The sequence below is a fragment of the Ranitomeya variabilis genome, chromosome 5, assembly GCF_051348905.1.
Source record: "Ranitomeya variabilis isolate aRanVar5 chromosome 5, aRanVar5.hap1, whole genome shotgun sequence".
NCBI classification, from domain to species: domain Eukaryota; kingdom Metazoa; phylum Chordata; class Amphibia; order Anura; family Dendrobatidae; genus Ranitomeya; species Ranitomeya variabilis.
The window spans coordinates 487,036,748-487,052,508 of NC_135236.1; the positions used below are offsets into that span (position 1 = coordinate 487,036,748).

Below are 15,761 nucleotides of genomic sequence, written 5' to 3' on the forward strand. Positions count from 1 at the left end.
ATTCCAACCAGAGGACACCTCATTCTACTTAATGTGCTTCTGATTAGGTGATCGCCTGAACCAAATCTTATTTAACGAAGGAAAGTATAAAAAAACCCTGCTGTGGTGTTCACAATCCTCTTGCAATAGGACAAGATGGATGGCAAAACAAGTGCTAGTAATATTCCAAAAGTAATAGGAATGAAAAAATAACTTTTAACCATGTCAAAGGAGTTGAAAAGAAAAGTCTTGAGTGAGGAAAAGGGCTCAATTCTGGCTTTACTAGCAGAGGGACACAGTGAGCGTCATGTTGCCTCCATCCTTAAAATTTCTAAGACGGCAATCCATTACAACAAGGTCAAGCAGCAGACATTGGGGACCACGAAGCTACAGACCGACAGAGGGCAAAAACGACTCTCCACTGAGCGGGATGACCATCATCTTATTCGAATGTCACTCAGCAACCACAGGATGACATCAAGTGACCTACAAAAGGAATGGCAAATGGCAGCTGTAGTGAAGTGCATGGCAAGAACAGCTCGTAACAGGCTCCTAGAGGCAGGACTCAAGTCATGTAAAGCTAGAAAAAAGACTTTCATCAATGAGAAGCAAAGGAGAGCCAGGCTGAAGTTTGCCAAAGACCATAAGGATTGGACCATAGAGAACTGGAGTAAGGTAACCTTCTCTGATGAGTCTAATTTTCAGCTTCGCCCAACACTATATACCTAAGGGACTGTGCTATACATAATAAGGTTATATTCCTGTATCCGTGTGCAGTGTCGGTGTGCTGCCCACTTTTACAGACCCATTGAGCATGTTCTAGTCTGATCATCAAAATCGAATCAGAACAGGATATTCTCTGACCCTCATGGATCTCATTCTCAGATCCATGATTTTCACAAATCTGTGAATGGATCTATAAAACTCTACGAGTTCGTGTGCCGTCCGATAAAAAAATCTGGCATCACACAGACATATCACCCAAATGTGAGAATGCAGCTTAAGGGACTCTACGGATAACACTATCACTCCAAGCCACACAGTGCAGAAACAGAATATTTACATCCAGGAACTGACGATACCGCTGAGGTTTCATCTGATTAGATAAAATTTCTGCTGTTTCTTCTGCATCTGATGTCGACATCTCCCAGCTACGACTCATCTTGTCACAATGATTGTCGCAAGCCTGAAAATAACAAGATCACATCTATTGTATACAACATGTGTCTCCCCTGCACTGCATCCTTGAATACAGATATGTACCCCACCACTAATATACTATTAGCCATGCATCAATCTAAATATAAGGTGATAAGCAGCACTGTGTCCTTCATTACCTATAATCTCTGCTAGTCAATAATATAAATGATTCAGTCTGTGACTATCCCCAATTAACTTGTAACGCTATGTGCACACGGAAAGTAGGCAAGGTTTTACAGTACAAGCAAACTGAATGAGATCACTGAAGTATCATGCACACGTTGCTTATTTTTTCTTTGCAGTTTTGCAGCAGATTAAAATCTGCATAATGACAATTCTTGTACTGTATTTCAGCCAGGAGTGGGGGAAAATACGCAACAAAATCATGTAAAAAAATATGGCAAAAAATTAATTTTACGCAGTATTCTTCCTGCCAACACATTAGGATATGCAGCAGAATTTTCTCCTGCATATCCTCAACATGTGCACATAGCCTTAGTCCCTGTCCTGCCTTTAATTTAAGTATTTGTTAGCATCATAATGAATTTGGGGGTGGTAGAAGACGTTATCAGACACTGAACATTCTCTGTCACCTCCCAATTCATTAAAAGTCCCTGTTGGCATTTTCTCCCACCTTTCAATTTATTATAAAGGGTCCTATGCACCTTACTGCCTCCTCTCCCACTCCTCAATACATTTTAAGTCTGTGATAGCATCACCATGAATTGTGAGCTGGGGATGTGATCAGGGACTTAGCACCCTTTCCACCACCCAATTCATTTTACATCCATATCTAACATCTTTCTACCCCCTGTCCATGGTAAGTCCCCACCCCCTCATTGTCCTCTCCCACCTCCATCATTGCCCTGTCCCCCACCTCCATCACTGTCATCTCCCCCACCTCCATTATTGCCCTTTCTCTCACCTCCATCATTGTCATCTCCACACCCCTCCTCATTGTCCACTCCCCTCCTCCATCATTGTCCTCCCTCACCTCCATCATTGCTCTCTCCCCCACCTCCATCAATGTCATCTCTCCCACCTCCATCACTGACCTCTCCCTCGCCTCCATCATTTCCATCACTGTCAGCTCCCCCTCCTCCATCATTGTCCTCCCCCACCTCCATCATTTTCCTTCCCCCACCTCCATCCTAGCCCTCTTCTCCACCATTGCCTTCTCCCCATCTCCATCATTGTCCTCGCCACCAACCCAATCATTGTTCTCCCCCACTCCCATCATTGTTCTCTCCCCACCTCCAACATTGTTCTCTCCCCCACACCATCATTGTCCTCTCCCCCAACCAATCATTGGTTTCCCCACCTCAATTAGTTCTTCCCTACCGCCATAATTGTGGTCTCCCTCGCCTCCATCATTGTCATCTCCTCCACCCCCTCATTGTCCTCTCCTCCTCCATCATTGTCCTCCCCCACCTCCATCATTTTCCTTCCCCCACCTCCATCATAGCCCTCTTCTCCACCTCCATCATTGCCTTATCCCCATCTCCATCATTGTCCTCTCCACCAACCCAATCATTGTTCTCCCCCACTCCCATCATTGTTATCTCCCCAACTCCATCATTGTACTCTCCTCCAACCCAGCATTTCTTTTCCCCACCTCCATCATTGTTCTTCCCTACCGCCATAATTGTCCTCTCCCTCACCTCCATCATTGTCATCTCCTTCACCCCCTCATTGTCCTCTCCTCCTCCTCCATCATTGTCCTCCCCACCTCCATCATTTTGCTTCCCCGCCTCTATCATAGCCCTCTTCTCCACCTCCATCATTGCCTTCTCCCCATCTCCATCATTGTACTCGCCACCAACTCAATCCTTGTTCTCCCCCACTCCCATCATTGTTCTCTCCCCCACCTCCATCATTGTTATCTCCCCCACACCATCACTGTCCTCTCCCCCAACCCATCATTGTTTTTCCCCACCTCCATCATTGTTCTCCCCTACCACCATAATTGTCCTCACCCTCACCTCCATTATTGTCCTGTCCACCACCCCAATCATTGTTCTCCCCAACCTTCAACATTGTCCTCTCCCACACCTCTATCATTGTCCTCTCCCACACCTTCATCATTGTCCTCCTCCACCTCCATCATTGCCTTCTCACCCACCTCCATCATTGTCAACTCCACAACCCCAATCATTGTTCTCCCCCACTCCCATCATTGTTCTCTCTCCCAGCTCCATCATTGTCCTCTCCCCCGACATCCCATCATTATCCTCTCTCCCACACCCAATCATTGTTCTCCCTCAACTTCATGATTGTTTTCCTCCACTGCCATCATTTTCTCCCCCACCTCCAACATTATCCTCTCCCCACCTCCATCATTGTCCTCTCCATTCACATCATTATTCTCTCCACCATCCCAATCATTGTTCTCCCCATCTCCATCAATGTTCTCTCCAATCTCAATCATTGTTTTTCCCACCTCCATCTTTTTCCCCTCCACCACCTCAATCACTGTTCTCCCCCACTTCCATAATTGTTCTTACCCACCACCATCATTGTCTTCTCCCCCACCTCCATCATTTCCTTCTAACCCAACCCATCATTGCCTTCTCCCCAACCAACATTATCATAGCCTCACTTTGAGCACTGGGGCATAACCATCCTAAAATAGGAAAGGGAATCCCCACAAATTGTTGTTGTAAAATCGGAATAACAAAATTGTCTAAAATATATCTGTAGGCTGTAACATTAATATTACTCTTGGGAATAAACATCTTGGCACAATTTCTTAAAAAGTTCGATAATATTATACCTCATCATCCTAATTTACAGTAGGAATTATGTTGTCTAGTTGGTAGCGTTCTCTCAGCATGCACTAAACCCAGATATTTCAATTAGACACCCAGATAGTGAAATGTGATTTATCGTTTGAAGAAAATAATTTTCCCTGCTCCAGAGTCATGTGGCAGTGTGATTTTTCCATTTCAGTTGATTTTTTTGCACATGGTGATATTAGCTTATGTTCAGATGGCCATCCATGGAATCCCATTTCTTGGAGCTCAAAATGCAAAGTTCTTGTTCCAGGCAGTTTAAATCTCTGTAATTAGTGATGTAGCAAAATACAGGCTCCAAGAGGTTAAGCACTTGGTGGTTCCGATCTGTAAGTTTGCATGGTCTCCTGCATCATGACTGAGCTATTCCTTCTTAACATTTCCAATTCACAATGATATACTTAAAGCACTTATTGATGACTGATGAAAACTTAGCAGATCAGACATTATCAAAGCGATGTCATAGAAGTGTCATCCTATGATAGCGTTTCTGGTGTATTGCACACTAATATAGAGCCATGTAATGCCCTGCTATCCATTCCGCAAAACATCCTTTACTAGACTTCTGCTAGAGTCTGTGGTTTGCTCAAGGTGCTATATAGACATCGGCATGATAATGCATAGTCTGAAGACAGGCTGCAGGGATGGTGTTTTCCCAGAGGCTACCTTATACTATCCACAGATATATTCTGCATATATCAGGAGTGATTTGGATACTGAAATTGTAAAGAGAAGCTGAGAACGTTGGCTAGAGACACAGAGAAATAATGGGACCCCACCCAAGGATTCACTAGTGCCAAAACATAAGAATAAAATAGTTCCTTAATATAAAAACACACCCAAACATGGTGCCTAATTTAAAAAAGCTCCAGTGGGCAAATATACTTCACTTTAACCAGCGTAATCCTCCATGACAAAACCATAACCTTCCCTTTGGTCATAGTAATTCACGATCCCATTTGCTGATGGCACTTAATCAGAACTGGGTGAGGTTTGTACACAATAGATAATGTTACTGTTGGTCCAACCCCTAGAACCCCTTATGAATCCAAGAAAGGGGCTTTGCATAGTGATATCTGAGTGGAGTGGAGGTATTGTCGAATATAGCCATTCACTGCACTCCACTTTATCTGGCAGTCCCACTGACAAAAAATAGACCTGAGCTGTGAATGCGGCTCTGCTCCCTTCTCGCGATTGCAACTTCTCAGCAGTCGGACCTCTTGCCATCAGTAAGTCGTTCCCTATCCAGAGGTTAAATTAGTAACTGGTTGCAATCACTTTAAAGCTAGTCTGTGTGTACAGTAATGTGGTACTATTAACCTGCAGCATAATGGACCTGTTCCACACAGCAGCATTATTTTTGTGTATGGTACGTCATCATTATTCTGTATTACTGTCCAAATTGGAAATTGCAAGATGTGTTTTCTTTATTATATATCATTGTATAAAATAGCAATACTAGCCACCCTGCAGGAAAGTAAACCCTTTCGACCTCTTACATTTATGTTATAAAGCTTCTCTTGCCTGAAGATATGCTATAAGTTCTTGCAACATACTGAAACAATATGATAACATAAAAACTTGCATTATCCCTATTAAAAAGCATATGTACATTTATTGGTCTTATCTTTAAAAGCAAATTAGACACTTTCCTGTAGGATAATTAACTTGTTACTTTATTTTACACATATATAATAATTTACACACATATTAGGTCAGTGCACAGCTTACTTTAGACAGTGATGTGCAGAATTCTGCGTTAATATGCGTTCATTACCAGTTATGTTATGAACAGTAGATGAAAACCAGGTACAAGTATTGTGTAAGTGGATATAAGCCGTCCAGTAGTTTTTATGCATTAGATGCAGAAAGTACATTTTTTCATACTTTAATCCTAAATACCAAATAAATTCTGTCTTTCTGTAAAGTGATTTTTGACAAAATAATCTCTCATCTAAAATAATGATCTTGAAAATGTCAAATGCAGTCAGTATTTTCACTAAAACATTAGTGTGATCGGGGTTCAAAACTAAAACTTGAGTTTTTTTATATCTAGCTGTCAAGGAGCTGGGGTAGCAACCCTCTATGAGCTCTCTAAGTTGGCAAAAAGGGGCTCATATAGTCAAAAGTTGCCCCAGGCCTTTAAATGGAATTTTTTAAAAATCATGTATAAATGATCATATATTCAGATTGCAAATTGCCTCTTCAGAGAGGAAGAGGACATGAAGTCCTCTTCCTCTCTGTAGATGTAATTTGCATATGAAATTTCCCAAGGGAGCATTGCACAAGGAACAAGCCTCCTTCTATTGGCATGCCACAGCTGGTATGTCACTCTCCAGAAGGAAAACCGTGACCCCAATGGGTTCAGAAGTCATTTTAAATGATCTGAAGCCCTACCAGGAAAGAAGCATTACTGTTGCTTAGCAAGAGCTGGGCACTATCCAGCAATGCCTTAAGTAAATGTTACTACAAGTATTTACATTAAGCAATCATGCCGCCAATATGATGATTTGAACAATGGCACAATTAATCAAGATCCACAATAAATAACAGAGTTATAGTTTATTGCTGATCTTTCTTCTTAATTTTCACTGGCAAATTATTATTACATTTAGTCTGAAGCCAGTGAATTTTAATAAGGGCAGGAATAAACAGATCTTTACTTGCTGTCACTTCAAATGCTTTTATGTGCCAAAACCCTGGAGCAGTGGAATTGATCTATCAAGACATCACAAATTACCACCGAAAGCAGATTGTCAACTTCTTGGAATGTAGCACCTTTTCAGAAATGTTTCCACACTTTTCACTCCTAATCACCACAAAATGCTTCCACCTTCAATACTAGACTTCTGCAATTGTTAGCAGCTCTGTATACATTAATAAACCTGTGTTCACTTATACAAAGCTATGCAATTGGCATAAAGTCACAGATAAAAGGGATTTGTAGTGTCTTGAACATTCCTCAGACTCTCAATTTACACGCCAAGGAGTCTTACAAGCCGGTACCAAAGATTCCTATATATACGATAGATCTTTTCATTGGTCATTATTGGTCATCTCATCTTCTTCAGACAATTATATCTATAAGAAAAGCTCTTGAAAGCTCTTTCAGTCACATTATCAGGAACACATTATGTATCTAGTATGACATCCACATGAGTGTCCCATTTGCTTTGGAGGCATCTGGTAAAACACTCAAGTTACCTGTGGTTGTAAGTTTTCTCTGAGAAGCAACACTCCAACATCTAGAGCTCCAATGGTGCTTAACATACATCAGCCAATGTCCTACCGAGACAATTGCAGATCATCAAGTCTTTGCAGTGTGTGGTCCTTGGCTGTTCACACCATCTAGTCTTATTGCCTTGTGAATCATCATCTTTAGTATTTAAGTTCAAGATTGAAAAAAACAATTCACACACCAGTGTTTCCCAGCTGTCATTTTCTCAATCCAAGCATGTTCATAGTTATTGTGCTGTCATGTTACTTTGGTGGCCTTCCTTTTCTTCTGTCACATTAATACCACCACTTTTAGCAGCCACAAAAATAGTGCTGGCTTCAGTAGGGTGAAAGATGGTGCACAAACACCTGATGATGGATCAGAAGACATTTGTTTCTTGGAGGGAAGCACAGACATATCATTCATTTCTGCTGTCTGCTTGTTCTGAAAAACATGTATTTTAAAATCAGCCTTACCCCTAATGTTGTGTAGGCCAGACAGTACTTCTTATAAACAATGACAATTATCTTTTATATATTATATTCTGTACCATTTTATTCCACCTACACACACAATCTCTGTATTTGTGATCTCCGTAATTAACATAGTTGCCAAAAGTTGAGATGAGAGAACCAATTTGCGATGTATTGGCTGGATCAGTAATGTGTGACCTCTGGATGGGAGGCTTGCGAATCTCCTTGCCAGCTCTTCTTTTAATTAGCCAAGCTGGCATGACGTCATCACTGTGACATGACACACAAAGACGTTGTACCAGCCCAGCTAATCAAAAGAATAGTTGGAGATGTAAGGAGGTTTGCCGTCCAATGGTCACAGATTACTGACCATGTTGGTGGACCGGAGTCCTATAAATTGATTCTTCCATCTCTATTCCTGATTTTCCCAGGTTTATCTCAAAGTTTTATAAACAAGTCCAGAAAATTTTGGCATGTCCCAGTCCAAAAGGTATGTGTCACACAGAAACCTCAGCTTATTTAAAATTGGGACATGTTAGGAAGAGGGTTTTCCTGCCCTGTTTTATGTGTTCCAGAGGAGGTCTTGGAGGCTGGGCTTAGAGGAGATTTTCCATGAACAAAGTTCATTTAAATCAACCCTGCAGGACATTGGTCTGATCATACCACAGCTCCTGGGCAGGGGAGGAAGTAAAAAAGTACACAGAATACAGCACAGGATAACAGCTGATTTTATCTTTGAGTTAAAATATTGTTCAAAAAGAGGCATCCCATGGTGTCCTATCTGTATACTCTTTTGTGTCCTCCCCTGACCAGCAGCTGTGGTAAGATCAGACCATGTCCCTGCATGGTCAGACACAGCCATTACACAGTACACAGCAGGGGCACATTTATAAGATTATCTCAGCACAGGAACATTTTTTAACACATCAAATTGTGGAACTTATTATTATTCCAAGATCTATTGATTAAAATGTACTTTGTTCATGGGAAATCCCTTTAAACATCCCTTTTTTCCAACCAATATGTTGCTATGTATAAAATAACAAAAGGAAGGAAGGTAAAAAAATCAAATATAGGATGGAAATAGTCATAGAAATCAATCATAGCGTTCTTTTATCTTCAAGCAAAGAGAAATAAGCCTTACCTGCTTTTCATCAGTGTGGATGGATAAATGAGGACTACTTTTATCATCATCAGACCTTCGCTGGTCATCATTTACTGTCTTCGGGACATTCTGGTTATGGTCTGGGCTAATTGCTTTTTCTGCAGATAAATAAGTTATTATTTATTTGGCTTTTTAAGGTTTCATAGTTTCATAAGAGTTAAAGCATATACAGTATTTAGTAGTAAACTTTATAAGTGTAATCTGAGTGAAGTCAAAACTATCCATCATACCAATGTCTACCTCCTCAGTCCATAGATTCACAAAATATATAATAGTTGTTATAAATGTGCACATGGATTTATGTATGATCAGCTAAAAATCTATGCTTCTCATTGTTTTAAATATGTGTCCATATATTAACATATCACAATCTTACAAGAACACTGAACCCAAGAATGAATGATTAAATTGAATAAAAAATATAGTTTCTCTTGTTTGTTAGTCTGCAACAATTTTTGCGCTATCCTAGACCACTCAATTAAGGAGGCGTCTACCACAGCCGGTTGTCTTATGGCCACACACAAAATATTGAAGAAAAGATGGGCATGTTTCCTGGGATACATGGAGAAGACTGCTTTATATATTTCTCATATTTGAGTGTTTCATATGACAAAACACATCATGAAAGGAGGAGATTAAAGAAAAATGTGCTGCCGAATGTTTTGTACATTTTTTGTGTTTAGTGCTCCTTTAAGAGTTTCTTAATGAGAAGGGAAATGCAACAGAAAGAACATGTAATAAGTTACACCCACTGAGTGAGGAACTCCTGCTTCCACTATGGAAAAAAAGTTAGGGTAACATTACTATGCCCACTATAGCAGGGGTGGACACTAACAGCTTGGGGCCCATGTGCAAGACATGTGTCTGGGCCCCCCTCCTTTTATGGTGACAAGGCTACATACTGTATATACTGTATATATATATATATATATATATATATATATATATATATATATATATACATATATATATATATATATATACACTCACTGGCCACTTTATTAGGTACACCTGTCCAACTTCTTGTTAACACTTAATTTCTAATCAGCCAATCACATGGCGGCAACTCAGTGCATTTAGGCATGTAGACATGGTCAAGACAATCTCCTGCAGTTCAAACCGAGCATCAGTATGGGGAAGAAAGGTGATTTGAGTGCCTTTGAACGTGGCATGGTTGTTGGTGCCAGAAGGGCTGGTCTGAGTATTTCAGAAACTGCTGATCTACTGGGATTTTCACGCACAACCATCTCTAGGGTTTACAGAGAATGGTCCGAAAAAGAAAAAAAATCCAGTAAGCGGCAGTTCTGTGGGCGGAAATGCCTTGTTGATGCCAGAGGTCAGAGGAGAATGGGCAGACTGGTTTGAGCTGATAGAAAGGCAACAGTGACTCAAATCGCCACCCGTTACAACCAAGGTAGGCCTAAGAGCATCTCTGAACGCACAGTGCGTCGAACTTTGAGGCAGATGGGCTACAGCAGCAGAAGACCACACCGGGTACCACTCCTTTCAGCTAAGAACAGGAAACTGAGGCTACAATTTGTACAAGCTCATCGAAATTGGACAGTAGAAGATTGGAAAAACGTTGCTTGGTCTGATGAGTCTCGATTTCTGCTGCGACATTCGGATGGTAGGGTCAGAATTTGGCGTAAACAACATGAAAGCATGGATCCATCCTGCCTTGTATGGAGCATCTTTGGGATGTGCAGCCGACAAATCTGCGGCAACTGTGTGATGCCATCATGTCAATATGGACCAAAATCTCTGAGGAATGCTTCCAGCACCTTGTTGAATCTATGCCACGAAGAATTGAGGCAGTTCTGAAGGCAAAAGGGGGTCCAACCCGTTACTAGCATGGTGTACCTAATAAAGTGGCCGGTGAGTGTATATACACTGTATATATATATATACACACACGTACATGTATACAGTATATTACATAGTCTCCTTTATTATGTATATTGCAGTCCCTTATACAGTGCCCTCTCTTCCTATGTACAGCACCATCCCTTAGATATTGGATTACCGTATACAGAGCCCTGTTTTTTTAATCACAAACCATCCTCTCTTGTAAAGGTACCGTTACACTACACGACTGGCCAACAATCACGACCAGCGATACGACCTGGCCGTGATCGTTGGTAAGTCGTTGTGTGGTCGCTGGGGAGCTGTCACACAGACAGCTCTCTCCAGCGACCAACGATCAGGGGAACGACTTCGGCATCGTTGAAACTGTCTTCAACGATGCCGAAGTCCCCCTGCAGCACCCGGGTAACCAGGGTAAACATCGGGTTACTAAGTGCAGGGCCGCGCTTAGTAACCCGATATTTACCCTAGTTACCATTGTAAAAGTAAAAAAAAAAACCACTACATACTCACATTCTGATGTCTGTCAAATCCCCCGGCGTCCACAGGGTTAAAACTGCTTTCGGCAGGAGCGCTGCTAATATGCACGCACTGATGCTGAGAGCTTCCCTGCAGTGAATGTCTCAGCGCCGGCCGTAAAGCAAAGCACAGCGGTGATGTCACCGCTGTGCTCTGCTTTACGGCCGGCGCTGACACAGTCAACCCTGTGGACGCTGGGGGACGTGACAGACATCAGAATGTGAGTATGTAGTGTTTTTTTTTTTTTACTTTTACAATGGTAACCAGGGTAAATATCGGGTTACTAAGCGCGGCCCTGCACTTAGTAACCCGATGTTTACCCTGGTTACAAGTGAACACATCGCTGGATCAGCGTCACACACGCCGATCCAGCGATGACAGCGGGTGATCAGCGACCAAAAAAAGGTCCTGATCATTCCCATCGACCAACGATCTCCCAGCAGGGGCCTGATCGTTGGTCGCTGTCACACATAACGAGATCGTTAGCGGGATCGTTGCTTACGTCACCAAAAGCGTGACGTTGCAACGATATCGTTAACGATATCGTTATGTGTGACTCAGCCTTAAGGTATATAATGTAAGATGGCTGATGGAGCATGGGAAAGCTTCTTTTCTAATGGAGGAGATAATGGACTGGTAGTCTGGTCACCGGCTCCTCCATCAGCAGTCATTTTATATCTAACAAGAGAGCAGACTATGTAATAAAAGAGGACGCTGTGAATAACAAAATAACAAGAATACACTATGTAAGAGACAGCACTGTACATAACAGCAGAGGAAGCTATATAATAAGGGATGGCACCATATGTAACTAGAGAGGATGGTATGTAATAAAGGATTGTGTTATACATAACAAAAGAGGAAACTATGCATCTAAGGATGGTGTTATACATAATAAGTGAGTACACTATATACTATGGGACTGTGCTATACATAAAAAGTGACTACACTATATACTGAGGGATGGCGTTATACATAATAAAGGAGTACACTATATACTAAGGGACAGGGCTATACATAATAAGTGAGTACACTATATTACTAAGGGGCTGTGCTATGTATAATAAGTGAGTACACTATATACTAAGGGACTGTGTTAAAGGGAACCTGTCACCTGTTTTGGCCGCTATAAGATGCGGCCACTGCCTTTCAGGGCTTATCTACAGCATTCTATAGTGCTGTAGATAAGCCTCCGATCCGACCTGAAAGATACGAAAAATAAGTTTAATTATACTCACCTGGGGGGCGGTCCGGTTCGATGGGCGTCGCAGGTCTGAGTCTGGCGCCTCCCATATGCTTGCGATTCCGCCCTCCTACTTGCTTCATGGCTCCTCGGCATCGCACTCCTGCGCAAGTGAACTTATCTGCCCTGTTGAGGGCAGAGCAAAGAACGGCAGTGTGCAGGTGCCGGGAAAGGTCAGAGAGGCCCAGCGCCTGCGCACTGCAGTACTTCATTCTGCCCTCAACAGGGCAGATAAGTACACCTGCGCAGGAGCGCAATGTTGGGGAGCCATGAAGCAAGCAGGAGGGCTGCATCGCAAGAAGATGAGAGGCGCTGGACCCGGACCTGCGACACCCATCGGACCAGATCGCACTTGACCGTTCCACCCTGGGTGAGTATAATAAAACTTATTTTTCTTCACTTGCAGGTGGGAATCGGGGCTTATCTACAGCATTAACCAATGTGGTTGATAAGCCCTGAAAGGGGCCCTCCGGAGCCTTGGGGCCGGATAAACAGGCCAGATTGCCCTCATTATTAGCCGCCCTGCAGCCTCTGGGCCCCGGTGTAATAAGGTCTCCCATCTTGGTTCCCTTCTTAGAGCAATGACCCTATGGTTGGCTGGTGGATGATATTAGTATTGTGGTGCAGACAGCAGGTCTCTATGCCACATTACATTTCAATTGAATGTGCGTCAATGATGCACATTCAGCTGAAAAGAAGCTCAGGCATTGGGGCCTCCTGGACCGGAACGTGATCATCTCGGCAGTTCCAGTGCAGAATGCAGCCTCAGGGGCTGCCGTGGGCCATGTGTTTGAGACCCCTGACTTACATTGTAACGTGTTGCTCATTTAGATTGCTGTGCTTGCTTATAATAAGCTTATGTGCAGATAAAGGTTATGTAATGTTTTCATTACTTGTATGTACTGTAAGTGGACAGTCATATGCATGTAGCACCCACAATGGTTTGGATAAATAAGGCAAAGGAGTTAATATCTCACATATCAACTATGCAGAGTTATCTAGTTAGCTATGAATGGCTGAAAGTGGAATACTCCTTTAAGGCTGCTTTCACATTTGCGTATATGTGCGCAGCGTTTGATCTGCATATATCTGCATGCGTCTTGCGTACCTACCTTTAACATGCTGTACGCAAGGACATGCGTTTGTATGCGTTCGCATGCATCTGCGTACACATGCGTCGTTTCTCAATGTGCGGCGGGGCACAGCGAATGCAACATGTTGCATTTTTTGAGGCGTCAATTATGCGCAGTTATCCCCATGTGGATGATTGCGAATGGAATGCGTTAAAACACCACATTACTGTCTATGGGAACGCAATGGTAGGCAAGGACATTCATACGCATGCGTACGGAACGCAATTCGTACTTAACACTAATCATGTCCAGGAAACTGTTACCACCTGCAAAATCACTGATGTATAAAAAGGGTGTGGAGTCAGGTAGTCCATTACTCTCAAGACTCTTGATGGAAGCAGAAGACTCTCGACGGAAGCACAAGACTCTGCACGAAAGCACAAGACTCAGCACTGAAGCACAAGACTCTGCACTGTAGCACAAGACTCTGCACTGAAGCACAAGACTGCACGGAAGCACAAGACTGCACGAAAGCACAAGACTCTGCACTGAAGCACAAGACTCTGCACTGAAGCACAAGACTCTGCACTGAAGCACAAGACTCTGCACTGAAGCACAAGACTGCACGGAAGCACAAGACTGCACGGAAGCACAAGACTGCACGGAAGCACAAGACTCTGCACGGAAGCACAAGATTAGTTGTCTCCTGGTGCTGCCATCTCTCTTGGTGCTGTAGTCTCTCCTGGTGCTGCCATTTGTCTCTGGTGCTGGCGTCTCTCCTGATGCTGCCATCTGTCTCTGGTGCTGGCATCTCTCCTGGTGCTGCTTGCCTGGTGAGGACAACACTGGCTATGTAAGTATAGAACCTTTGAAAATGTCTGTCTCTCTTAATTTTTCTTTTCCTTTAGACTGGTTGTCTCCTGGTGCTGCCATCTGTCTCTGGTGCTTGCATCTCTCCTGGTGCTGCCATATGTCTCTGGTGCTGGCGTCTCTCCTGGTGCTGCTTGCCTGGTGAGGACAAGACTGGCTATGTAAGTACAGAACCTTTGAAAATATCTGTCTCTCTTAATTTTTCTTTCTGTTCCTTTAGACTGGTTGTCTCCTGGTGCTGCCATCTGTCTCTGGTGCTGGCATCTTTCCTGGTGCTGCTTGCCTGGTGAGGACAAGATTGGCTATGTAAGTATAGAACCTTTGAAAATGTCTGTCTCTCTTAATTTTTCTTTTCCTTTAGACTGGTTGTCTCCTGGTGCTGCCATCTGTCTCTGGTGCTTGCGTCTCTCCTGGTGCTGCCATATGTCTCTGGTGCTGGCGTCTCTCCTGGTGCTGCTTGCCTGGTGAGGACAAGACTGGCTATGTAAGTACAGAACCTTTGAAAATATCTGTCTCTCTTAATTTTTCTTTCTGTTCCTTTAGACTGGTTGTCTCCTGGTGCTGCCATCTGTCTCTGGTGCTGGCGTCTTTCCTGGTGCTGCTTGCCTGGTGAGGACAAGATTGGCTATGTAAGTATAGAACCTTTGAAAATGTCTGTCTCTCTTAATTTTTCTTTCTGTTCCTTTAGACTGGTTGTCTCCTGGTGCTGCCATCTCTCCATGTGAACACACTTTTACAGGATATCAATAAACGCCTTGACCGCCTGAAAGCCAACCTTGAGAGACCGGCAAGACATTTCTTTTCAGCAATAGAGCGGAGCGTGTCGGAAAACCTTACGCCTCAACTCCAGCTGAACGTCATGCAGGCCTGCCAGGCTGCTTACAGCCACGCATTGCAGCAGTCCCAGCAGCAGTCCCAAAGCTACAATCCACAGGCCAGAGGATATTACCAGCAGCCACACATCTACTTTACATCTCCCACAGGACCAAACTATCCTCCACCACCACCGCCTCCAGTTCACAGATCCACCACGCTGCCGAGTTCAGCAGCCCTGCAGCCAGCATTATCCACAATGCTGCCCATTCCAGCACCTTTGCAGCCAGCAGTATCCACAACGCTGTCCTTTCCAGCACCCCTGCAGCCAGCAGTATCCACAACACTGCCCATTCCATCACCCCTGCAACCAGCAGTATCCACAATGCTGACCATCCCAGCACCATGCCAGAACACTAAAGTGGCCATCACTACCAGTCGGCCAAGAAAACAAAGAACCAGGACAAAGCTTTGGAACCACAAAAAACTGCCAAGATTTGACCCACCACCTCCACCCTCACCAACCAATGTGACCTTGTGTCTGTGTCTGTCCC

At 43.3% G+C, this 15,761-nt stretch overlaps 1 protein-coding gene across 2 annotated transcripts in view; it reads right to left on the reverse strand.

Annotated features, from left to right (window-relative positions):
• Positions 1–5,619: 5,619 nt before the first annotated feature.
• The window catches only part of GFRA3 (GDNF family receptor alpha 3), a 124,364-nt gene continuing 114,222 nt past the window's right edge, over positions 5,620–15,761 (reverse strand). The window contains exons 7-8 of one of the 2 annotated variants that reach the window (XM_077265545.1): positions 8,806–8,924; positions 5,620–7,584 (exon numbers count right to left, since the gene is read on the reverse strand). In XM_077265545.1, the coding sequence (XP_077121660.1) occupies positions 7,480–7,584; positions 8,806–8,924 (224 nt within the window). In that variant the 3' untranslated portion in view covers positions 5,620–7,479. Of the gene's footprint in view, positions 7,633–8,805; positions 8,925–15,761 lie in introns of both variants that reach the window. The other variant, XM_077265544.1, reaches the window with a different exon arrangement.